General features: G+C 35.8%; 2 protein-coding genes across 2 annotated transcripts; both read right to left on the bottom strand.

Annotated features, from left to right (window-relative positions):
- Nucleotides 1–2,157: 2,157 nt before the first annotated feature.
- LOC114713092 (40S ribosomal protein S4-3) lies at nt 2,158–16,823 on the bottom strand. The gene is made up of 6 exons (XM_028897678.1): nt 16,810–16,823; nt 4,747–4,761; nt 3,777–3,854; nt 3,507–3,687; nt 3,097–3,194; nt 2,158–2,858 (listed from the first exon to the last, which is right to left on the bottom strand). Exons 2-6 carry the CDS (start codon nt 4,747–4,749, stop codon nt 2,424–2,426), a joined length of 795 nt encoding a protein of 264 aa, XP_028753511.1. The 5' UTR covers nt 4,750–4,761; nt 16,810–16,823; the 3' UTR covers nt 2,158–2,423.
- A 5,562-nt stretch (nt 16,824–22,385) lies between these two features.
- Nucleotides 22,386–23,928, bottom strand: LOC114713085 (uncharacterized). Its single transcript, XM_028897672.1, has 2 exons — nt 23,502–23,928; nt 22,386–22,762 (listed from the first exon to the last, which is right to left on the bottom strand). The coding sequence occupies exons 1-2, from the start codon at nt 23,926–23,928 to the stop codon at nt 22,386–22,388; spliced, it is 804 nt and encodes a 267-aa protein (XP_028753505.1).
- Between the last annotated feature and the right edge of the window lie 1,981 nt (nt 23,929–25,909).

The raw sequence follows: 25,909 nt of genomic DNA, 5'->3' as shown, positions 1-25,909 counted from the left end.
ATCCATAAACCTTGTTCTCTGTGGCAAAAATCAATTTTTCTCCATTCATAAATGTGAATCCTGTCACGACAATGGTTACGTTTGGATTGTCATTACAGAAGTCAAAAGTGCCTTGGGAAAGGTGTAACTGAGGTTACCAGCTTATTTGAGTGAAAATACATGTTTGGATGTACTGCTTTTACAACTGACTTATAAGCAAAAGTTGCTTATTTCTGAACGCTGGCTGAAGGAACTTCTCCATTAGCTTTTGCCGTTTCTAACGTGGAGAGAGAAAGAATGAAGATAAAATCTTCTCCCTTCATACCCATTGCTTTCACCCTTACTTTTAAAGTGTTTCTTCATGTGTAAGCTTCATAATCAGTTAAAAACCCAGAAATTAAAAACATTTTTTTTTCCTTAATCTCACCAAGCAAATTGACTCATTTGAACTTGTTAATTTCCCCCATTTGTCTATACCCATGTAGCTTCTTTTGGGACTCTTAAGCATTCTTGAGCTTCCATCTTCAATGTTGTAAGCCATTATATATGCTGAAATAAGGGCTCTTCTTGCTGATAAAAGGGAAAACAATCTGAAGCGAGGCTCTTTTTTATGAAAACGTGCATGTCAAATCTCAGTGGTCTGTACCCAGTGAAGAAGAAACCCATTTCAATCCCTTTCCATATTCCCTCTTTTGTAGAATAGAATTTCAAGTCATGATACCGAGGAGTCCACTCATCTTGAACATCAAATAAAAACATGAAATTGTTTGAATCTTCAAAATTGCACTCTTATGAGTCTTCTATTAGAAAATCTCACTAGCATCATAGGACTTATAAGTTTAAGGGCTCTCTCTCTTAATAAACTAGTCTTTTAGAATCGAATCTTTTTTAAGATAGAAGCCTTCTCCGCAAAACGTAAACCTCAATTTTAATTTGAATATGAAAACTCAAAATAGTCTTCTCACTTTTACTCAAAAGTCACAATTCAACCCATATGTATATGCATGAATTATCTATCTTGAAAATTTTTTAACTCAAAAATTTCAATCCAATAAGGAATTTTTTTTTTGGTGCCTGAATCTGATAAGAATCCAACACGTAGATTTGCATTACGAGAATATCCGATAAGAAAAATAATGATCGTTATCTTTATTTAAATTTAAAATATTTAAAAAAATGAAAACATACTTTTAAGTAAATTAAAACATTATAAACTAAAAATACTTGTTTACACGCATAAATCTTACGAAATCCCTGCCGTCTCGCTTCTATCTTTCTCTTCGTTTCTTTATAATTTTTTTAAATGATTTTCCCTACAATAAAAAATTATATCAAACGAAATAAAGTTTGAAACTTTTAAATTAAAATCTTTTAAATCAAAAGCCTTTTTTGCATAAAAGTTTATTCTTTTTCTTTTGTATAAATTCAGAATCTCTAAGTCACTTCAAACAAACGACTAAACTCTATATTGTTAAGAATATTAAAATTAAAATCTTCCTAATAAGTACGTTTTTTAATAATGAAACCGCTTATTATTTTAACCAAGAGCTTGTTGGTCAAAACAGTTTATTCTTATACCCAAACAGGTGGTATTATTATTAGGTTAAAATTTTATAATAAACCTCCGTGATCAGATAATTGATGAAAAATTTATGACAGAGTAGGATTTCTGGTCTTAAAAAAAAAACAGAAAAAAGGGAAAGTGGGATTTCCAATCATGCTCCGTAATGGCAAAATGGCTTGGGTCAAAGCAATTCTACAAATCCATTGATCCAATACTGCTGAAATCGAGTCGCCTCTTCTTAAGTTCGCGAAGGTATAAACATACACACGAGTTGGCCTCCAAAAAAAAAAAAATCATCATACACATAATCAGAGTTAATAATGTACTAATTGCAATAAACATTTCTTAACAGATTATATGGTTTCATTTTAAACAGTCAAAGGATTTTGACATCCAAAAGCCAGAAGTTTAAACTGCTGTTCTCAGGCTACTACACAAAATGCAAGTAATCATGAAAATCAAAGGATCCCGGGGTTATGCTCAAAATAATAAATATCACTCTCACTGTAATTTACCATGTTAACATATTTTCCCAGAGCACTCCCGCTTCTAATCTAATACACAACGAAAGTTAATCTACAATGGCGCATGTTAATCTACAATCAGCAAAGCCATAAACAAACCATTCTGATAAAAACCCCTACTTCTGTCATGACATAAAAAGTTCACAAAAACCATCCAAACAGCCAAAGCCTTGTAACGCAATATGAGAGAGCGCTTAAACAAAGAACATGTCACTCAGAAGATCACATAAACGCTAATTCAAAAATCAAAATTGTTTTGGTGCCTTGTAAATTAAAGTATTCTTAAACACAGCATCAGAGCTGTCCTTAAAGACAATCTAATAGCTACGTTGTCCAACAACATGATGTAATCAAGTTTATGCAGTTGCCTCATGTTGAGCAGCCAGCCTCTTTCTAGCCTCCTCAATAATAGATAACTTGATACCACGGCCTTTGGGAAGAGAAACCCATGGTTTTGTACCTTTGCCAATCGTGAACACATTTCCCATACGAGTGGCAAATTCATGACCAGTTGCATCCTGAACGTGGATGGTCTCAAAACTTCCCTTATGCTTCTCCCTGTTCTTGATAACGCCAACACGGCCTCTGTTCCTTCCTCCAGTCACCATGACCACGTTACCCACATCAAACTTGATGAAGTCAGTGATCTTGTTAGTTTCCAAGTCTAGTTTGATGGTGTCATTTGCCCTGATTAATGGATCAGGATAACGGATGGTGCGCCCATCATAGGTGTTGAGACAAGGGATGCCCTTCTGTCCAAATTGCACAGATCTAACCTTGCAAAGCTTGAACTGCATTCAGCAAAATCTCGTTATCATAGTGCTTCCAAGGGAAAAAATCCATGGAACTGAAGTGGAAAGATGAGTGAGGGAAAGAAATTTAAGTTTCACAATTAAAGGGTAAGGAGACGCCACAGTAGATTTAAGGGTAAAAGCAAACACTTCCTGCCAGCAATACCCATTGATTTAGACTTGTAAATAAATATCCAAAACAATTCCATAAACCCAGGTAGGAATAATCTAAACAAACCTTTGCTTCTTCATCCCTGATAGATTGCAGTCGGAAACGTCCTTTTGTATCATAAAGAAGACGGAAGTTTTCATTGGTCTTCGGAATGGAGACAACATCTGGTAACAGTTAAAGATACAAATGAAACGGTGTTAAAATGCTACATTTTCAAAGCCGCCAATTCATTAAAATAAGTGCAGCACACAGAAGCAGTGATAAGAACATGTTGTAACAATAGTACAGAGGCTACAGAGACAAATACAATTTGCTCCATATGGAAATGTAAAAGCATAATTTGCTTCTAGAAAAATGTCTACAACAACCTGAAGGAATTGTTAAAAAGGACAATATTGTCACCCACTCAAAGCAAAAATAATTTCAACATCAAAATAAATAAATGTTGTGCAGCCATCAAGTTTTAAGGCACATACCCATGAAACCAGCTGGATATGTCTTGTCTGTCCTAACCTTGCCATCAACCTCAACATGGCGCTGCATCAAGATGGCAATAACTTCTCTATAGGTGAGAGCATACTTCAACCTGTTACGCAGGATAAGGATAAGTGGCAAGCACTCCCTTGACTTGTGGGGCCCAGAAGATGGCTTTGGTGCCTGCACATAAATGAATTTGACAGCATGTCAAAAATGAAAACAAGTCAAATAAGATTGATCAAACAAAGAACTGCTAATCATGTACATACAAAGGCACCGCCTAGTTTGTCAAGCATCCAATGCTTCGGGGCATTGAGCCTCTTCAAGTGCTTCTTCAAACCTCTGGCCTGAAATAGACAATACAAATACAAATTAAAACATGAGGAACACAGGGAAAGACATTCTTCGCATCTGTCAGCAACTATATGGACTCAACGCAATTGATCATAACGAATAGAACAGGCAAACATATCAATGAATCTTAGAATTCATAAATTTAAATTTAAAAATTGAGCATAGCCCCAAAAAAGGAGTATCAATGAAAAACATCACCAACATCAAGGGCATGGACTCAAGGCGGCTTTCCATGACAGAGCTTGAACCCATGTTTCAAAATTAAATTTTTGAGGGGCAAAAAATAAATTTTACGCATAAAACAAAGAAAAATATCCTTATATGCAGGTCTAAACGCTAGTAACCTCGGTTTGAGATTAACAATCATCCACAACCCTCATTGTCACATATCGAACGAATATCTTATCAAAATTTTGTATTGAATGTTCATAGTTTGTATTCAGCCAATAAAGTAAGGAGAAGAAAGCGTAAACACAAACATATGCTCCAGAAACAAAATGATCAGCCTAAAAAAATAGGCACAAATATTCTAATCATAATAAAATTCCATGAGACAAATCGCGTGCAGATAACATAAACGGCGTACAAACCCCTCTTATTGCTGGGAGCCAAAAAAACACAATAATTAGCGGAACACTAAAACAGGCTTCGTCATTATCCAATCCACAGCCAATTCCATTCAAATAAACACCAATATACACTAGCAAATAGGATTTCAAACCCAATTAAAAATACTTCAGCACGAGAAACACTCAAAATGTAGTCAGTAAAAAAAAATTACAAGGAATGGAAAAACGAACCCAGTGCAGAGTGCAAAAAAACATAATCCCAGAAACATGTTGTGCTGTGCTGAAGCAAACAAGTTTGAGAAGTATGGGTACTAACCATTGTTGTGGCGTGCTTCTCTCAGATGCCAAAGCTGAAAGAGCCTGGGTGCGGCTCGCCTCCCGCCTCGGTGTATGAATTAGAAAGATGAGAGTCTCAACCCTAATGGAGGGGACGTCTTATTAAAACCTAGGTTGAAATGAATCGGGCACCGAAAGACTGGGCCGATACTTGGGCTGCTTCCGATCCAGTAACTTTTAAGTGAAAACGGCATTATTATGCGAGAATTATAAAGCCTGCTTTCAAGTTTTAAATAACCTCCAAAACACATTTTTGACCAGAAAAAATCCAAAGATTTTGAAATTAAAGTCCAATATTACCAAGAGATGTTTGGTCTGGTAGAAGAACTAGTCCCTCATAAGATGAACAACTAAAATTCAAATTCCCACTAAAAAGGTGTCTATATTTAACGCCTCACAGTGTTTTAAATGGGATTGCCTCCAATAGGAAGATACTTATGTGTTTAAAAAAAAAAGTACAGTATTAAAATAACAAAATACAATTATGTGTTAATGGAAAATGACCAAAATGCTCTTTCTTCTTTTTTTCAGCCGTGCTAACAATTAGTAATAACAAAATAACAATTACTCATATAAGGATTTATAAGTCATAATTTACATTATAACTACAAAAACTTATAAATGTTCATTAATGAATTTACAAATGTATATGTATTTTAATAGCTAATAGTAGCAAAATGAAAAATACTTAGGGAAAATGATAGTAAAATACCATGTGAATTTCAAAAAGACAAATAAGGTACATGAATAAGTAAAATGACAAATAGGGCAAGGGGTACCAATTTGGAATTTAGATTTTTGGCCAAAAGACTGAATTACCCTTATTATGTTTGAAAACCGAGGAGATGGAGAAAGGCGGAAATTGGCTCTACTCGGTGAAAACAAGACCCCCAATCGACGAAACAGGAACTGCTTCCACTCGGCGAAAGCACCCCCCCACTCGGCGAAAGCAACCCCCCCACTTAGTGAAACAGGAACTGGAACTACATCCTCCACTCAGCAAAAGCAACCCGCCGACCTAACGAAAGTAACCCGCCGACCTGACGAAAGTAACCCGGCAAAACAGAAAGTGCCCCCACTCAGTGAAACCAAATCCAAGCTCCTCTAGTAACCAAAAAGGGTTCTCCGAAATCACATTGCCGCCATCGCTTTCGAAACTAAACAGGTAGGGAACTTGAATATTGTTGTTCATAGAGCATTTTCGATGGGTCCCCGAAGGTTAAAATATAATTATGCAGTGATGCTCTTTGTGGTTCTATCTTTGTTGTTCCCATAAAAGTTGTTGTAGGACGAAAAAAGTTGTTTCCATCTTATTGCTCATGTGTTTGGTTGTGTACACATTTGGAAATGATTGTGATTGATAGTGTTTAATCCATTTTGGGTGGCCTTTAATTGGAACAGAGGATTGCTTTTGTTGTGGTGATTGTTTTATTTTGATTTGAAGGAAAAAAACAAAATGGAAAGGATAGTTTTGTTGGTGTTATTTGACTTTGCTAAAAAGAGTATAGCTTTCTATGTGGAGAAGGTGAGATTTTAAGGAAGTTGAATTTAGTAAAATTTTGTCTGCATGCACGGCAATGATAAAGTTACTTTCATTTTCATTGAATGGTTTAGGCTGAAAAGTTTATCCTTGCGTGGGTAAAATTTGCAAAGGCTATCCTATTGTAGTAATTTAGAAAGCAGTAATTCTATTAGCTGAGTAGTAAATTTGATAAGGTAAGTAGTAAATAGTACTAATTGGTTTCGTATTGAAATAACAACTATTGGTCCGAGAACGACTAAATTTGCGTTGGCAATGACTACATTTGTTAACTGATATGTTAATGAAATTTACAACATTAATTAGAGTAATTGACTACATTCGCCAACAAAAAAGACTAGATTTGGTATGGGAATGACAACATGTTGTGATGCAAATTCAATTGATTGGACAATGATATTGAGGTGATATATTAATGAAATTTACTATATTTGTTAGTAGAATTTACTACATTTGGTAATTGATTGGACAATAGTTATGAGGTAATATGTTAATGAAATTTACTACATTTATTAGTAGAATTTACTAAATTAGTCAATGAAAGTGACTAGATTGTTATGGGAATAACAACATTGTAGTGATGCAAATTCATTTGATTGGACAATGGTTTTGTAGGTGATATGTTAATGAAATTTACTATATTTATTAGTGTAATTGACTATATTTGTTACTGGAATTGACGACATTATTATAAAAGAAATATATTATTATGAATTACTAACAAGTGGTGTCATTGCAGCAGAGAAAATGGTATTACAAGTAGAAGGAGAAGGAGAGGCAAGTGGACAAGTGAAGAATGGGTACATGTTGTTTCTCCATGAATTTAAGTCGAGCAAAGAGTTTAGGAATAAGAGAGAAGAAATTCGGGAGGCAGCAAAGGCATGGAGGGAGCTGCCACCGGAGGAGAGGAAGAAATATAATGATAAAGTGAACAAACCAAAGAAGCAAGGGACGAAGAAGAAGTGAATGAAAAAAGTTGCTTTTAGCACCCGTTGCTCAATTCGGCAATACAAGTCATTGGTAGAATTTATAAATAACAATGAAAGATTGAAAGCCAAGGTACGAAGTTTGGGATTCTCAAGTTTGCTTGACATGGGATGTGAGAGACTCCCTCGTGACCTCATAGTACGCATGCTTCAAGCATATGATCCGCCTAACTATCAATTTACAATAAGGGGGAAAATCAAGGAAATTGATGCAGAAGATGTTGCAGAGTAGTTGGATATACCCCACACAGGGGAAAAGATAAGAACGGATGTGGATGATGATGATGAAACATATAAGAGGTTGAAGAATGAATATGGTAAAGTCTCTTTTACCAAGATACTCAAAGACATTAAATCTGGGGAGAATGAAGAGAACTGAGTTCTTGTTCATGTTATACACACTTGGGAGTTTTCTAGCTCCTACCTCACAAACAACAGTGAGTGACGAGCTAGTAAGGGTAATGTGTTGTACTATGAATGGATTTCACTGATTTGATTGGGTCACATACATTGTGAACAACTTATGAAAAGAGATGAAAGATTATGTTGAAGTGTATAGAAACGTAGGGGAAGACAATGATGAAGGGAGTTGCAATGTCGGATGATGCATCTACCTTTTTTTGGTATGTATTTATTACCATTGTTTTTTTGTTGTATGTTTAAATAGAGTGATGATAAAGTTAATAATTTGATGTTGCAATTATATCTTGCTAAGCACTTCCTATTATCTAAATTGTTAGAGATGGGTCAATAAATGCTATTCAATTCTGGACTGATGAGAGCATAAAGGAGATGACAAAGAAAGAAAGGCAGAGCAATAGAGGCTTATTGTATAAGGAGAAGGGCTCTAAAGTTAGGGTTGAGAATGAGGAGAGAACAAGGAGAAGTGTCGCTGACTTATACTCGGTGTGTGCTTTGCTTGGTAATTTCAATGTGTATTAACAAGATAAAGTGTTTGACTTTTTTTAATAATGTGATGCAGGAGTTGTAGAGCTTACATCAAAAGTTGATGGCTGTAATTGATTTAAGCTACAAGAGACTTGTTAGTGCAATAGAGGACGAGCTACATAAGGTGCAGATAACAATGGAGGAAACTCGTACTGTGGGAGATGAGGGCCTTAGTGAAGTTGGAGATGAATATAAGGGAGAAGATGAAGTTGATGATGGTAATGATGATAACGAGGGAGGTGATGATGAAAATGAGGGAGGTGATGATGATGGACAGGACTCAGGTCACGTACCTCATCATGGAGATGACTCGAACGAGACTGACATGATTGATGTTGAGGAAGAAGGAATACAAGTAGGAAATATGGATTCCCCTGATGTTTCCCCTATGGACAAGAATGCACAGCCCAAGAGATCACAAAAGAAGGTGAAGTCGGCCATAAATTCTCCATGGATTTTGACAATGCCTGTTAAGAGGAAAAATAGGAATATGGAGGAAAAGGACAAGTTTTTTAACATGATATCCCGCATGTGTTCAAGTCAGGAGGGTGACTGGTAAGTTACTATTCGCATGACTGTGAATGATATTACTTATGGGTTATTTACTGATTAACTACACACATAATGATACTGGGAACACATTTTTAGGCCTTTAGTTAAAATATTTGATGAGGATATCACTCGAGATCAGCTAAGGACACTTGGAGGAATTGAGAGAATAGGTAACCAGGTAAGTTAGTATTGTGATCTTGAGCTGAGTACTATAACTTTTATATTTGATGCTCACGTATACCTATAGAAAAAACTAAAATTTACTTGCAAATAGCTCATGTCAGTTGTGTGCAAGACTTTACTGGCTGATATGAAGAGCGAATGAGAAGTAAAGCGACACATATTTGATGATGACTTTATGGTAAGGTTGCTAAGATGTTTACAAAACTATTACTGCTACATGACTAATCATTCAATGCTGCAGGCAATACTGGTTGCGAACCCATCTCGGTGGGATGCTAGAAAAACGAGAAAAGCAGTTTTTGCCTGAATATGTTGGTTATAACATAGGAGACTGTGACTTGATATTTGGACCTACACTTGTTGGTGTTCACTGGTTTTGTCTTATGCTTGAGCCTAAGACAATGAATTTCTATGTGCTGCACTCAATAAAGCCAAGTTTTACTGCTAAGAAGAGTAAGAAGAAAGGTGCAGTTGATGATGATATGATTACTGTGGTCACCAGATGTGTAAGAATATTGTTACTGTTCTTGTGTAAGATGCTGTTTGTTTACCAATTTATTTACAAATGCAAGTATGTATTGTGCAGAGGGATCGATTTTATGACATGATTGAGATAGTAAAGCCCAATACCGTTGGAAAGAAGCAGATGAGTGACATTATTTGGGCCCCTGTTCCTCAACAAAACAATCTGTGAGTGGTACTACTTGTTGATGTAATAATGTATGAATGCTACTTTGTGTTTCACTCATGGACATTGTTGCCATGTGTAAGCGAGACTGTTGTATTTATGTTTTAATATGGTTGAGCAAATGGGAGCCCGGTGTGATGCTTAACTACAGTGAAGAACATGTTGCTGATTTCCGACAAAACCTAATGTGCCGGCTTGTTAATCATGAGCTCAATTCAAGGCGTGAAGAAGCATTGAAATTGCTGTCATCCATAGAACCCACACTGAGAAAAAAGCAGCGTGCATAACGGCACTAAATTGTGCTATCTAAGTTTAATGATGTTTTAGTTAAAGTTATGTATGTAAGGGGATTTGCAAACTATTTTCAGGAAATGTAAAGGTGCCTGATTTCAAGTAATGTTAAACCATTTTTCCATAATGTTATTACACATGTAACGAGATTTACAACTCTCGAAGTAAATTTGACCACTTCTTCAAGGGGTTTGACAACCTGTTTTGAGAGGCAGGGCAACTTTTCTCTACAAAAACACAAATACCACGCTAAGTTTGACAAAACACAAAGTGGGATTTACAACTTTCACTGTGCGATTTATTACTTGTATAGTGGGATTTGCAGCCTTATATTTATTGGGCTGGACAACTTTGGTTTTAAAACGATACAACTTGGCACTGAATTTTGCAAAACACATAGTGGGATTTACAACTTTCACAGTGAGTGTTACAACTTCTGTAATGGGTTTTGCAACCTTCTATTTTTTTGTGGGCAACTTTTCTTTCAGAAACCATACAATTCCACTCTGAATTTCACAAAACACATAGTGGGATTTACAACTTTCATAGTGCGATTTACTACTTGTATAGTAGGTTTTGCGGCCTTATGTTTATTGGGCTGGGCAACTTTGGTTTTAAAACAATACAACTCGGCACTGAATTTTGCAAAACACATAGTGGGATTTACAACTTTCACAGTGAGTGTTACAACTTCTGTAATGGGTTTTGCAACCTTCTGTTTTTCTCTGGGCAACTTTTCTTTCAAAAACCATACAATTCTATGCTAAATTTCACAAAACACATAGTAAGATTTACAACTTTCACAGTGCGATTTACTACTTGTATAGTGGGTTTTGCAGCCTTACGTTTATTGGGCTAGAAACCTTTGTTTTTAAAACGATACAACTCAGTACTGAATTTTGCAAAACACATAGTAGGATTTACAACTTTCACAGTGAGTGTTACAACTTCTGTAATAGGTTTTGTAGCCTTCTGTTTTTCTCTAGGCAATATTTCTTTTAGAAACCATACAATTCCACGCTGAATTTCACAAAACACATAGTGGGATTTACAACTTCCACAGTGCGATTTACTACTTGTATAGTGGGTTTTGCAGCCTTATGTTTATTGGGCTAGGCAACTTTGGTTTTAAAACGATACAACTCGGCGATGAATTTTGCAAAACACATAGTGGGATATACAACTTTCACAGTGCGATTTACTACTTGTATACTGGGTTTTGCAACCTTTTAGCGGGCTGGGTAGATTTTCTGCCATGAACAATACAATTCGACGCTGAATTTTACCAAAAACCAACAGCCATATGACAGTAGATACATTACATATATTGAAATGACCGCACCTCAAGTACATCACGGTAAATATTGAACCATTAACTTTCATACTAACTATATGTGCAATGGAATGTACCATTCACGCAACAGTATTTACCTAAAACCAGCAGTCATATGACAGCAGATACATCACATATATTCAAATGACCACACCTCAAGTACATCATAGTAAACGTTAAACCATTAACTTTCATACTAACTACATGTGCAATGGAATGTATAATTCACGCAACAGTATTTACCAAAAACCAGCAGTCATATGACAGCAAATACATTACATATATTGAAATGACTGCATCTCAAGTACATCATGATAAACATTGGACCATTAACTTTCATACTAACTACATGTACAATGGAATGCACCATTCACGCAACAATATTTACCAAAAACCAGTAGCCATATGACAGCAAATACATTACATATATTGAAATGACTGCACCTCAAGTACATCACAGTAAACATTAAACCAGTAACTTTCATACTAACTACATGTGTAATGGAATGTACCATTCACGCAACAGTATTTACCAAAAACCAGCAGCCATATGACAGCAGATACATTACATATATTCAAATGACAAGTTAACATTAAGATTAAACTAGCACTTAATGTTTTCTTGTCATTTAATGTACAAAACATATCTGATGAGAGCCTTTGTCATTCACTTTGGGGTTTCCAATCAAAATAAATCCAAGCAATGCAATATAGTGCAAAACTCGGGTCATTTCACTTTGAGGAGCCTTTATTTGAAATCCTAAGCAACTAAGTATCAAAAAATAAAGAATTGACTTGAAAAGGGATTGATTTTCTTTTTAACTAACTAATTGGCAAAATTTAAAAGGATGCAAAATGAGTAAATAATTTTTGGATTTTTAGTTTATAAAATGGATATGAATGAGATAAACAAAGAGAATTAACAAGTGACAACAAATGAAAAAGCAATCCTTTAGCATAATGATTTAGGCTATCATTACTTCAATTAATTTGGGAGTTAGCTAAATTCAAAAGACTCTAAGGGCCACCCCTTGACTCGGTTTAATTAGAATAATCAACACCAAGCCACCTTGCATATTAATTACTCACAATTAAACTATTTCAGCACAATTAGCCAAAAAGAATCAAGGAAAAACAATTAACATTTTTAGTCCAATAACCAAGCCACCTTGAATTACCACTGAATATTCACAATAATTCCAAAACATAGTCTAACCCAGTACAATGTAAAGAAAAGCTAATCACAGCATAATGTTAAATGCTAATCAAAGATTCTAACAACTACAACCAATCTCAATACAAATATAAACCATCACAGCCCATTTAAACATTATAAAATTCATTCTAAGACTTAGAAATCACAATTAGAATGAATGAAGTAAAGATTAGAAGAGTTGAAACTCCTCTTTGAAGCTCTAAGTTCAAGCCATAACCATTGCTCTAGAGAATTGGAAGGATTTAGCCAAGTCCCTGCATTACTCAAGCTCCACAGTATGCTTCAATAATCACAACCATAGCAGAACAACAGTGAAGGAGCCAATGGAAGATGAAATCTGGAGGTATCATTTTGCCGTTCAAGCTCCTGCTCGTATCTGCCTCCACCGTTTGCTTCATTGCTCGCGTCGTCTCCTCACTCTGTTCATGTGAGTCCCAGGTCCTTGTGTGTGCGTCCTCTAGTTCAAGAATGAAGATGAATAATGCCGTCACTCTGTTTCTTGCGTCGTCGAGCTCTGGACCTCACTCAGCTCCCTCGCCTCTCTCTCGCGTCTGCCGTCAACTCCCTGTTTTTGTCTCTCTGTTTTTTTTCCTTCTACCTCCGTCAAGACTCTGTTCTGTTCTCTCTCGCTATCTTCTCTCTGCCACTAGTGAGAAGACGTAGAGAAGATGAATGGTGAATGAAGAGAACACCGTCGAGCTGTTCGTTTTCTCCCTCTGATTTGCTGTCTGCTCGTGTGCATCTCAGTTCACGCCACTGTCCTCTGTTCCTTTGTGCTACTGGTTCGCCCCCTGCTGTCGCGAAATCCCTGCCACCAGGAAGGTTCAACGGAGAAGAATGAGGAATGCTCCTTGGACTTGCGCCGTCCCAGCTCATTCAGCGTCGCCCTCCTCGCGTTCCGCTTCCGCCGTGCCTCCCTTGTTTTTTTTTCCTCCAGCTGCGCCTCCGCCTGTCCCCCTCTTCAGCTACCGGATGAAGAAGATGAATATTAGGTTGGGGGAGCAAAACGCAACGTTTTGCTCCCCTTTTTTTTAATTATTTTTTTATTATATCTATATTTTTTAAAATTTTCATTTTTATTTTTAAATCTTCCAAAAACCTGCAAATAAAATTCAAAGATAAGGTAGCATTAATTGTCCTAAAAAAACAATGAGTCACAATTAAACCAAAATATGACAATTTTGCCCCTAAAAAATAATAATTCAAAATAAAACATATTAAATCAATTAATAATCAATTAAGGTCAAAATGGACTAATTAAGTTGACAAAACCCATATAAAAGATATCAAAATATATAAAAATAATTGAGTTTGTCAATATCCCATTCATTAAAATCATAGATACTCTGTCTACTAACCTATATACCAAAAAAGTTAAGACGGGTTCAAAAGTCATTCCATTTACACCAAAAAATCACCATATCTATTGACATCTAACTTCAACTTGGGTTTGGATTCTTGCACGTTCTTCTTGTGTGCCCAACTTGTTGGCATGTGCTACAATAGTAGATCTTCCTATTTTGGAACTGTGACTCTTGTCTTTTTATTTTAAGCCTTCCTGGTGGTTGACTAGTCAAAGGCAATGCCAAGAACACTTGACTTGCTATATTTTCCACCCAGTAGTTGTTAGGATTTGGCATGTCTATTGTCACCATTGGAATCACAGTCCTCCCATAAATCTTTTGCTATGATATAATCTTATAGCATTCGTCAACAAAATCATACACATTGCAATTCACAGCCTTAATAGCTGCACAGGCATGGGGACATGGAATGCTTGACATTTGCCAAGTTGCACAGGTGCATTCACCTAAACCAAGATCAACATGTATAGCTCCTTTGTATGGAGACACACCCTACCTCCTCCATAAGGTACACTCAACATGCATGCTGATCTAGCAACATTGTCCCCCAATTTTGCATCTATGTTTGGGCCTACACCATTTTTCCAATTACTCATTGTTATGCTTGCTGCATACATCTTCTTTGCCACCTTCTCACGATGCTCATGTATAAGTTGGGCAACATTATATCGTCTCTCTTTCAACATCCAAGCATTGAATGACTCAGCAAGGTTTGTTGTGATGTTATCCCATCGTTTAAATGGGAATTTACTTAAGGCCTACCTTTCAACATCAGCATGATTAAGAAGCCACTCAAATAGTTGTGGATTGAACTTTCTCATGTTATCCATTGCACCATCAAACTCGGTGTCAAGCCTTGCATATGCAATGGCATCGAGGTATTGCAGTCCCTCCTCCCTTGCTTTCCTACTAGTCTTCCTCTTTCCTTTATTTAATTTAATCATTTGTGCACTAAAGTTTTCCTTAATATGTCTGTAATAGTATGCGTGCCTCTCACCACCAAATATTGCTTGCACAGCACCTATTATTGCATTGTGTCAATCTGACACAATTGTCAATTCCATCGACCCAACTATCTCCTTAATCATGTATAAAAACCATGTTCAATCCTCAAGTGTCTCTCCCTTTACAATAGCAATCGCAAAAGGTAACAATTTATTGTCAGCATCATAAGCAGAGGCTAACAGTAACGTTCCCTTATACAGTCCACTTAAATGACATCCATCAATGTACAGTACATGTTTAGCACCAGCTATAAAGCCTTCTATACAACACCCATATGCTATGAATGCACGCTCAAATGTGTTATTGTATTACCCACCCATTTGGCTATAGTTTTGTTATCTGTTTCCTTTAACTGTTCACATATCCATGGAATAAGCATATAAGACTAGTCAGGCCTGCCATGTATGTCCTCTAACACTTTTTGCTTCGCCCTATATGCTTGTTTATATGTCAACTTCACACTATAATCTCTTTCCAAACTCTTCCTTATATCATTTGGACGCCTGTCTATGTGATCATTTACCTTATCAATGATGATTGATGATGTCAAGCTAGCTAAACCACCATGTTCCACACGAAGATTGTCTTGAGCATTATGAACATGCTCATTTATGAATGTTGCCACACGTAAAAAGAGAGTACTCTTTCTACCCACTCTTGCACTTATCCTCCATGGACAACCTTCAACATTACATTTCACATACCATTTTTCCCTATAATTTTTCACATACTTATACTCAAACTTGTTTGCAATACTAAACTTATGTACTTTCTTCTTGAAATCTTCTGCATTTGCAAAAGTCTGGTTCCATCCTAACAACAATTTCTTTCATTTCAAAGAATTCATCTCCGGTAAAGGTGTTGGTGCACTCACTACTCCGTATGGCAGGCTTACATTAGGTCTTTCACTACCTCTATAACTTGTACTTTCCAAAGCATTTCCCTCTAATGTAGGCTCATCACTCTATTCTGACAGTCCCACCATTCTCGAGATCCTGCATTTATAATTACCACTGTTGTTAAGATATTTACTACAATATTATAACAATTATCAACTTTCACAACCACCAAAAAAATTTCTCACTTACGTTTCTGGATAACCCATTCCTTCCTCCACATTGTCATTACCTTTATGTGCTATATAAATATGTGCATTACGGTCATTATATTCAAATAGATTATCAACTTCACCATCATCTATAAGATCTACTAATACCCTGTCATCAAAACTCAAAGTGTATTTAATATCACAGCCACTACAATCTATGCTGAACCATTCTCCTATCATTGCCCTCAAATCTTCAAGTTTTTCCCCCTCATTTATTACTCTTACTCTGACAGTCCCACCATAGTATTTAACTTCACCATTGCCATTTTCTACAAACTTTCCATCTACGTGAAAATAACAAGCAAGTCTTTTTGAAGATGTTGATACAATATTACAAGACATCACCACTTGCTAACCTACAACAAACAACATTAAATAAAAAAAAATTAACTTCTCCGCGAATTAGTTTCCATCAATGTACGTGACACCCAAAACACACGCATAGAGAGAAACTTTTCTTCTATTCGCAACTTTATTATAGGGTTTCACAACTCCATTATTGATTTTAACAATGTTCACCACCTGAACGCAAACTTCACGCCTATGTAATTGCTTGCCACCTTTTTTGATTTCCGCTACGTCATTCCAAATACTCAATATAAAGTATAAAACCTCATCTCCAACACACCCGTCCCCACCATTACGCCATAAAGCAGCCGAAAAAAAAGAACTACCCAAACCCACCATCACGTAATGCGACATGTTCACTCTCTCTTGCTATAAACCCTCTTGCCCACAACCAAAATCTACTAAATCAGCAATCCTAACAAAATGGTGATGTGAAGGAGTAAGATTATACCATTTCCAAAGACTAGCAACTTAAACTTACCTCTTTTCAGCTTTAATGTGTTGCTCCAGCATTCCTCTTTCCTTCTTCACGTGCTACTCAACCAGTTACTATGTTTATTTTCTCATCAGTTTCACTTCCTTTTACCTTGCTCATCGGGGCAATTCTGTCTTCTGGCCAAAAATCTGAATTCAAGATTGATACCCAGTGCCCTATTTGTTATTTTAGTTATTCAGGTGCCTTATTTGTCTTTTTGAAATTCACATGATATTTTACTGTCATTTACCCAAATATTTATATCAAAAAAGGGCATTTTAATTATTTATTATCAAAACATAATTTTACTTGGGTCTTTTTTTGTCCTAAAAAATTTTAGGCAAGAGTTCAGGCTCAACTCAAACCAAAGGTAAGGCGTGTGAGCTATTCCTCCTAAGTTATGTCAATGTTAGATAAGATGAACATATATTATACTCTCAGATATTAACCCAAACCAAGGATAGGGCGTGTGAACTGTTTCTCCTAAGTTATGTCATGTTAGGTAAGGTGAACTTACGTTATAATCTCAAATGTTAACCTAAATCCAGGGTAGTGCGTGTAAATTAGGGGTGTTCATGGAGCCAGTTGCCCACTATACTCGTCCAAGCCCATAAAAAAAAACCCATCCCGCCCTAAAAAAAATGGCCCGAAAGAAATATTGGGCATGTTTGGCTAGGGTAAATTGTCGGACAAGGCTGGGCATCAGGCATGGTATGCTGCCCTGTCCATTTGGCCCTGCCTGTAAAAATATATATAGTTCTATTTATATATATTTTATTTGCCGCATATTTATCTCCTAAATCAAACACACCGTTGCATCAATATTCAATGTTCATTATACTTATTTATTTTCAAATGATTTTGAGAGTTATACGTGTTATCATTTACTGCGATTTGTATAACCATTCTCTTTTTTTTTTTAATGATAATTGAGATACAAATAAAAACACAAGAAAACCAGTCCAACTAGCTAAGCCTACTGTCTATCATCACTTTCCACCTCCAAACATAGAGGGGGAGGGTGATCAAAGACACAAAAATTACTACTCATCCTATGAGATGTCTTTGCTAAAAAATCAGCTAAGGGAATCCTCTCCCTATCTGTATGACAAAAAATAACATGCCAATCCCTGTGTATAGCTACTCTTACATTAGTTACCAAGTCCTTGAAAGGGTAATTATCATCGCATCCCCTAGTCGCCAGATTAATTACCTCAATACAGTCCAAAAACAAACAAATACTTTTGAAACCTTTAGCCTAGCATAGGTTTAATCCATGTAGGCCCATAAGCTCTGCAATTGCTGGGGGAACTGTCACACCTTACTATTGGATCCACTTAGGGTTTAATTTAAAACCATTTTAAACCACATTGGATGGTCTTGGGCTCAAAAACTCTTGAAAAACGCTGATTTTCGGATTTTTTTACTGTTCATCGGGTAAAAATCCAGTTTTCTGGCCCAACTTCAAAAATTCATAACTTATTCCACAAAAATCCAATTGGGGTGGTTCAAAATTCTATTTAAAGCTCTTTAAGTCCTCTTTCAAGGAAAAATACTCTCATGATACAATTCCTTATGAAAAAGCGTCAGGTTTTTGTGAAAGGTAACACTGTCTATTTGTCAAAAATCTTCATTCCAGATTTTAAACCTTAACTTTGAAAAATCATTAAAAATCATATACTTGGCCATTTTTAACGTTCTGCCTATCAATTTGAAGCTCAGGACGTCAAATATAACCATGCCAAATTTCGTGCAGAGATTCGCTCGGTAACTAAATAAAACACGGCTCTAAACTAACGTCTTGCTTAAGGATTACAGCACCAACCATAGATAATTATACATGACCAAATGTCCACGAATTTGTATGGTGTTTCACCATAATTTAGCCTCCAATCTGCAGCTTGCTCTTGAGAGTTACAGGCCCTAAAATGTTACATTATAATTGGGGGGATGAGATTTTTGAAAATCCCAGTAGCAAGATCAATCAACCAAAACATTAACATGCATCAATTACAAGCATTCCAACCTTTTGCTATTAATAGGGAACTACTTTACCTCATACATGTAGCACTCTAACATGCAATAGCCAAGGCACATAAAGCAAGAAGTATAGCTACACAATCATCATCATCATCATCATTTAGTTCAACCACATAATAGCACATGAAATTGCACAGCAATCAATGCAACATTCAACATTAAGGCTAATTAAATCTTACTACCTTAATCCAATGCTCTTTGATTTTCTTGTTCTTCTTTCTTGCTTCCACAAATGCCAAACTCTAACATGGAAATCCACAAAAATGGCAGCAAGAATCATCAACCATTCCTCATGAAAAATTAACAACATAAATCAAGTAACCTCTAATCCCTTAAAGCTTCCATCTTTGTTCTTGAGCTTTTAGAGTTATTTTCCATAAACCCTAAAAATTCCCTCTTGACCTTTTCCTACATAGTTTTTCATGTAGATTCCAAATATCTACTTGGATTTAAAAAAATAAATCTCCTTCTTTCAGTTTCAGCTTGACCAAACCCTTAGGGTTTAAAACTCAAAAATTGCAACTTTGCTTCTATGGCTTCCAACACTTGTTCTTTAGGTTTACCCTACACTATTTTTCATTTTGAACACAATGGAAGCCTTAAAACTTTGAAAAACATATCCTAGGGTTCAGATCTTGTCTTGGACGAAATGGGTCTCAAGTAACACAACCAAGAAAAATGCTTTAAACAACCTATAGTCACTTGCAAACACTAGGATCTAACTTGTGTTGTTGTGTCTTAGTAAGATTGAACCATAAAACTTCCTCCTCTACTATATATACATTTCGTCCAGCATCAAAAGAGAAGGAAAAGCTATGATTTTTAACCATACAACTCAAGCAAACAAGGTGGAGAACATCTTAGAACCGAAAACTTACCTTGGATCTCACTTGTATGCTTAAAGTTGATGCCTTCTCCTTGGTTTTCCTTTGAAGCTCTTCCTTTTTCCTCTCTAACCCTCCTTGCACGAAATATGGATCAGATTTAGGGGAGGAAATGAGCTCATTCAATGCACAAAATATCCCACCAACCATCATTAATGAAGAGCCAAGTGTCAAGTGCCTATTCCTTCTTAATTTTCCCTCTTAATTAACTTAATGACAATTGAAATTAATTTCAAAAGTCAAGATCCTCTCCAATGGTGGCTTGACACTTAGAAAGCTCTAATTACCACCCATTAAAGGCTTGACAAGTGGCAACTTGTAGGCCAAGTAAAGTGCAAGACTCTGATTAGCACTTTATCGGTGCACTTTTACTCCGGGTTTAACTTCTTTTCTATAATTACAGTGCTCTGGCCTCTGTAATTATTTTCTCTCAGATCCATAAATTATTCTCCTTATTTTTATCTTTCCAAATTGCCCTCTTTGTCTCAAATTTAATTTCTCAATAATTAAATAAAAAGGAAAACTAGTTTCCTTCTCTTTAGTGATTTTTTTCCACTCTTCCAAAGAATTAGGAAAAATCCTGGATACTTGAGGGCCTTCTTTTAATTCCATAATCTCTTATATTTCCTTGGGATATCATAAGAATTTTCTTGAGATTTTATTCTCCTTCCAAATATTTATTTGGAATTTTCCAAATAAAAGACCTTAAACTAGCTTAAATCGCCCTTAAATTCCTTTATAATTTCTCTAAGGGCAAATTGGTTATAAAACCAATTTTATAATCCCATATAATTCTCAAGGAATATTTTCCTTATTTTCTCTTAATTTTTTGAGGCTTGGAAATATTTTCCATAATTATTCTTGACCAATTTTCCTTAATTAGTCAAACTTTCATAATTGGCTTGAAAAATTATAATAATTATTTTCCAACAAAATTCTTCTATTTCTCCTTATCGCTTTTGACCCTTAAATATTTAGGAATATCCTTATTCCTAGTTGTCATGTTACTGGATGTAACAGGAACATTCGTCAATTTCACACTAAAACCGCTGATCCACTGGTCCTGATGATCTTGAATAACTCCTCCGCATCCGCATTTACCTTCCCTTAGCACGGAACCATCAACTTCTAATCTGGTGTATATCTCCCCAGCACGACAGGCCTCTTCCCGTCGTTCAGTAGTAGCCCTATAGACATAGGAGGTGTTGGAAAGGTCTTGATCTAAGGCCGCCTTGAAGAAGCTGTCCCTTGCATCCCTTCTCACTGCTGTCTCCTGTTCGTTGAACACTCTGTTACAGCGTGATATCCAAATGTCCCAGCATATATACCCAAAAAGAATCTTCCATGGTACTTTCCTAGTGTAGGAGCGACTAGCCTTATGATTGAGATTCCATTTAACCCACTCTGCATCCGAAAGGGAGAAAAAAGTATCCTAGTACATAGAGGACACAACAGATTTCCATCAATCACTAGCGTTTGAACAATCCCGAATAAGGTGCATTTGATCTTCTGCTAATTGGCATCCCATCGGGCATAAACCATTCTCTTTTTTAATGCAAACATTATGACCATTGGCAATTTGTATAATTGATCCATCCTCTTATGAGTATTTGAGAGTTATGGAAAAAAATATTTACATTTGGTTAAGAAATTTTAGAAACTAGAAAAGCAATTAAGTTTAATAAAATATACTAACAACATTTTTATTTGTCATAGTTCACTCCTCTTAGCTACTATAAAATGCAGTTTCATACTATATTAATTAGTAATAACTAAGTTAAGGCCAAGTTGCCATTTTAATATAAAGTTATATTATACTATTTAGAAGAATATAAATAACTAATTAATTAATATAGTATATTAATTTGCTGGGCATGGAAGCCTGCCCTGCCTAGCCAGAACTTACTAGGCCTTTTCATAAGCAGAGCCGGGTAATGGGCTACATTTTCCAACTCGTTTATTTTTCGGGTTGGGCATCGAGCAAGGGTCCTATCCTAACTAGCCCTACCCATATGCAGCCTTAATGTAAACTATTGCTCCTAAGTTATTTCAATGTTAGGTAAGATGAACTTATATTATACTGTCAAACATTAACCTAAACACTCTGTTTACTTTTGTCCTTTCGTATGAAGTGTAATTTTAGAACAGAAATCAAGCCTCAGCAATCAGCTTAACTGAAATTCTCCCTACTATTATTTGACAAAAGAAAGAGAGAATTCCAATCGAATCTAACATAATTTTCTGTCTAGAATTAAATTGGGCCCGTTCACCAAGGTCAGTCATTAAGGTTATGCAAATTTGAACAGTTAAATTCAAATCAAATTCTTTATCTATTTTAAAGGTTTTTAAAAAGTTCAGAAATTTTAATAAAATATTTAAGAACAAAAGTGAAATTATGCTTTATGTTAGATGACTAAAATATCCTTCCCAGGTTTTTCACAAAAAGTTCATAAAAAAGTTGATGATCACGTGCCATTAAACTCATTTAATCATATAGATAGAAAATTTACAGGTGCACATGCATTTTAACTACTACTAATAATAAAATAACAGTATTCATGTGAAAATTTACTTGTCCTATCTGACATAAAAGTGTCTCAACTATAAAAATAGAAATATAATTATATACATTTTAATATTAACCACTGAGCTACATTCCTAAGTTGGAATTGGAAAATATGATTGATCTACAATCTGAAAGCAGCCTAAAATTCTGAGCATCATGAACCCAGAAAAGACCATCCCAAGCACAACCCCACAGGCCATTGCACCACAAACATGCCCTAATTCGCTACCTGTCTTGCTATTCTCTCTTGTCATTTCAATACTTTCTAATATTACATCATTATTCCCTAATTCTTTTTTAATCACCAATCCTCCATGATCAAGGCCTTCAACTTCAAGAAAGTGATCTCTTGCATCTTCATAGTCAACCAGAGATCCCAATTTCTGTGTCTCTTTCTCCTCGTCACCTTCCCATTTCGCCATTGCCTTCTCCTTCTCATCATCAAAACCTTCTGGACATTCCTCTGTTTCTGCATATTGAATGAAATTTTACCAGATAGTACATAACTTGCTTCAAATGATAATTTTGCCCCCAAAAAAAAGCATGCATGCATGCCATCCTTGAATTTATTCATCCATATAACACACCAGTCTCTATTATAAGGCACGTCCAACCAATTAAGAAGAGGTAATTAAGTTATCAAATTTGTTTGGAAATAAATAAAACTTCAAATTTAAACTTATTCAGAATCATGAAATATATATTAAGAAGTGAAAAAGAAAATGACATCAAATTTTAAACATTTTTCACTGATCAAATGATCCCCAAAAAGAACCTCATGGCCGAACAAAATTTAGAAGAGACAGAAGGTTTAACAACTTAGTCTTTCAAAGATAAAGAACTTGCCATTTTGTGTGGTGCCATGTTACAATGTGTGCGTATTACGCATAAACAGAGGAATGTTTAAATCCAAACGGTTCAAATCCGTTGCTTCTTTTTTGCTTCAACGAAAGATCTTTCCACAGCATAAATGAGTTAGAATATAGTGGCATACATAAGATCTCTTATCTCTGTAATTAATTTTCTTATCTCTTTGTAACGTAGACTGGAACTAAAATGAAATAACTCTCAGGAATAATTTTTAAAACCAAAAGCACATTTCCACGACAAATTGAATGCTATCAACGCAAGTGAAAATAGAAAATTGTTACTCATGCATGTAGAATCTGAGGATAGGAATAAAGCAAGTCTAATTCCAGTCGCTTCACCTTTCCATTCCACCATAGCCTTACAGCCCTCAGGAAACTCCTCTGGTTCTGCAAATTCAGCGACGTTCAATTCACCGCCGGCCTCTCCTCCATCGTCGTTGAAGCACGATTCGGTGCAAGAACAAGACGAAGCCACTTCGAATTCTTCGCCGCCGGAGAAACCTCTGGAACTGTGCCATTTCAGGAAGGCGTCCTCCAATTGATGGATCCTCCGAGCCACGTGCTGCAGATGATGAGGCGTCGTCGATGCTGGAGGAGAAGAAGAAATCTCAGCCGATAAGAGACTCTTAATGAACACGAATTTCTGCTTGATGTCTTCAGCGAGGTATTGATGTTGATCGTCGTGATCATGAAGAAGCAAGGCTTCGTGGAGTTTGGATTCAAGTTCCTGGAGTTTGGATTGCAAGATTGAGCAACGCTTAGTCATTATTATTGCGCTTTTGGTAAGAAAATTTCTGAGACTAACTGTTCTCTCAGATTCTGAGCGATACAGAGAGTGAAATGGAAAACACGAGAACGTCAATGGGAGCCTCTTTGTGTGTGCGTGGGCGTGGGAATGACGGTTTTGTTTTGGTGGGCGAGCCAAGTGTGGGGAACGGTGCCAATGTGTTGTCGCTTCAAGTCGGAAACTGTAACGTTTAGGCTTCGCAAACGACACATGGTTGCCTGGTCGTTTGCCAACTTGAACCAAGGAGATTTTTTCCCCGTATATGTATGATGGATCATTTAATTTTGATTATATCTTAATATAAAATCTAATTTGATTTTTAATTTGATCTTAAATATAAGATCACAATTCATTTTATATCTCATATTTAACTATTTTTTTTAAAGTAATCCTTTTAATAGTTATATATGATAAAAATTTAATTGAATAGTTTTATAGTTAACACGCATAATTTGTAAGGATATTCTAAAAAAAACACCTATTTATTACAAATAACTAACTAAACAAATTTTTTTAATATAATCAAATTAGTCAATTAATTCTCATATTAAATATAAGATCTAAACAATTGAATGGTGTAGATAAAAGTTTGATTAAAATGAATTAAAAGTAGTGAATATGTCAAAAAATACACTTTGTTTAGAATACTACAGGGAGATAATAAGTAATACGGTAATAGAGACAAATAGGAGAAAGAGTTGAGAGAGAGAAGATGAAACTTGGGCTCATGTGTGATAATTAATATTAACTCCAATCCTAATTATAAAATTTTGTTTGTAGATTATAGATAACGTCATATAATTAGGACAAATGAAATTTTATAGTTAGAATCGAAGATAGTATAATGATGACATGCTAGCTCCAGATTCCAATATAAAAACTAGTTTGATATTGAATTTAGTTCTAAATACAATATCCCAATTTCATTTTATCTCTAATATTTATTTATTTTGTTTCAAGTAACCTTTACAGTAGTTTATTGGTTGGATTATTTGAATATGAGGTTAATTGAAGCACATAATGATCACTGCAAGAAGGGCTCATAGGATTGGAACTTGTCTTTTCTAAAAAACCTTGTTTATTGAGAAGTTGCAGAACACGTCACCAAACTAGACAGTGGATAAATTCTTTAATGTGCTGATGTAATCTAGAACATAAAGCAACGTGCACTAGCTAGCAAATCGGACAGTGTCTAAAATTTGCCCATGTATCAATTACAGAAACAAAATACTCTGGCGAGAGGCCTAAACGTGCTTTCATCGGAAACCATATACAGGTAAAAAGCGGGACACAGTGAGAATGCCAAAGCATCGAAGTTACCCCTTTAAAACGAGCATGCGCTACCCCTTTTAAAGACATAGTGAGAAACATTCACCTTCACTTTGCCCCACCCTTGTCTCACATCTCAAATGACTTGGACGAAGGAGGTTCACAGCTCAAGATACTGGATGATCTTAGAGTTGGAATTAAACGGGTAGACGGACTTTTTTCTTCGGATTTTCTTCAATATTGTGCTGGTTGGTTTTCACTTTCTTTGAAGTAGCTTCAGTTTTGGTACTTTTCTCTCTTCTCTCATTTGGTGCTTTCAAAATATTTCATCACCATCCCACACGATGGCGGGGACCTAAAAGCTTCGTTCCTACAAAAACACAAGAAAAAGTTAAATGACAAGGGAAAGGATTAAAACCAAAGCCCTGGAATTACCTTCTTAAAGTTTTTCCATTTGTTGATTCTCGACAGTGCGGCACAACAAATGCTTGCTCCTCAACAACAATGGCCTTGAAACACCCAAAGGAGGTTTTCCCACATTCATGGGAGGAGGAGTATATGTGATGGTCTTTAGCGTATTCAAAGCTTCCTCAGGTGAGTCATAACACATTCGCTTAAAATTCCTGAGAGCACACCTGAAGGAAACCCACAGAGCTGATAACTTTTCAGTTCCGAAATGGAAATGACATAA

This window comes from Neltuma alba, unplaced genomic scaffold (genome assembly GCF_004799145.2).
Source record: "Neltuma alba isolate B1F8T4 unplaced genomic scaffold, ASM479914v2 tig00011416_pilon, whole genome shotgun sequence".
NCBI classification, from domain to species: domain Eukaryota; kingdom Viridiplantae; phylum Streptophyta; class Magnoliopsida; order Fabales; family Fabaceae; genus Neltuma; species Neltuma alba.
The sequence above is the reverse complement of the archived record's forward strand: the minus strand, read 5'-3'. Positions and strand labels throughout refer to the sequence as shown.

Coding starts and splice junctions, on each gene's coding strand:
- LOC114713092 (XM_028897678.1), bottom strand. Junction 3,195..3,506: donor ATATCCAGCTGGTTTCATGG/GTATGTGCCTTA, acceptor AACTGTTACCAG/ATGTTGTCTCCATTCCGAAG. Junction 2,859..3,096: donor TCAGGGATGAAGAAGCAAAG/GTTTGTTTAGAT, acceptor TGCTGAATGCAG/TTCAAGCTTTGCAAGGTTAG.
- LOC114713085 (XM_028897672.1), bottom strand. CDS start 23,928: ATGACTAAGCGTTGCTCAATCTTGCAATCCAAACTCCAGGAACTTGAA. Junction 22,763..23,501: donor GGCTATGGTGGAATGGAAAG/GTGAAGCGACTG, acceptor TTCAATATGCAG/AAACAGAGGAATGTCCAGAA.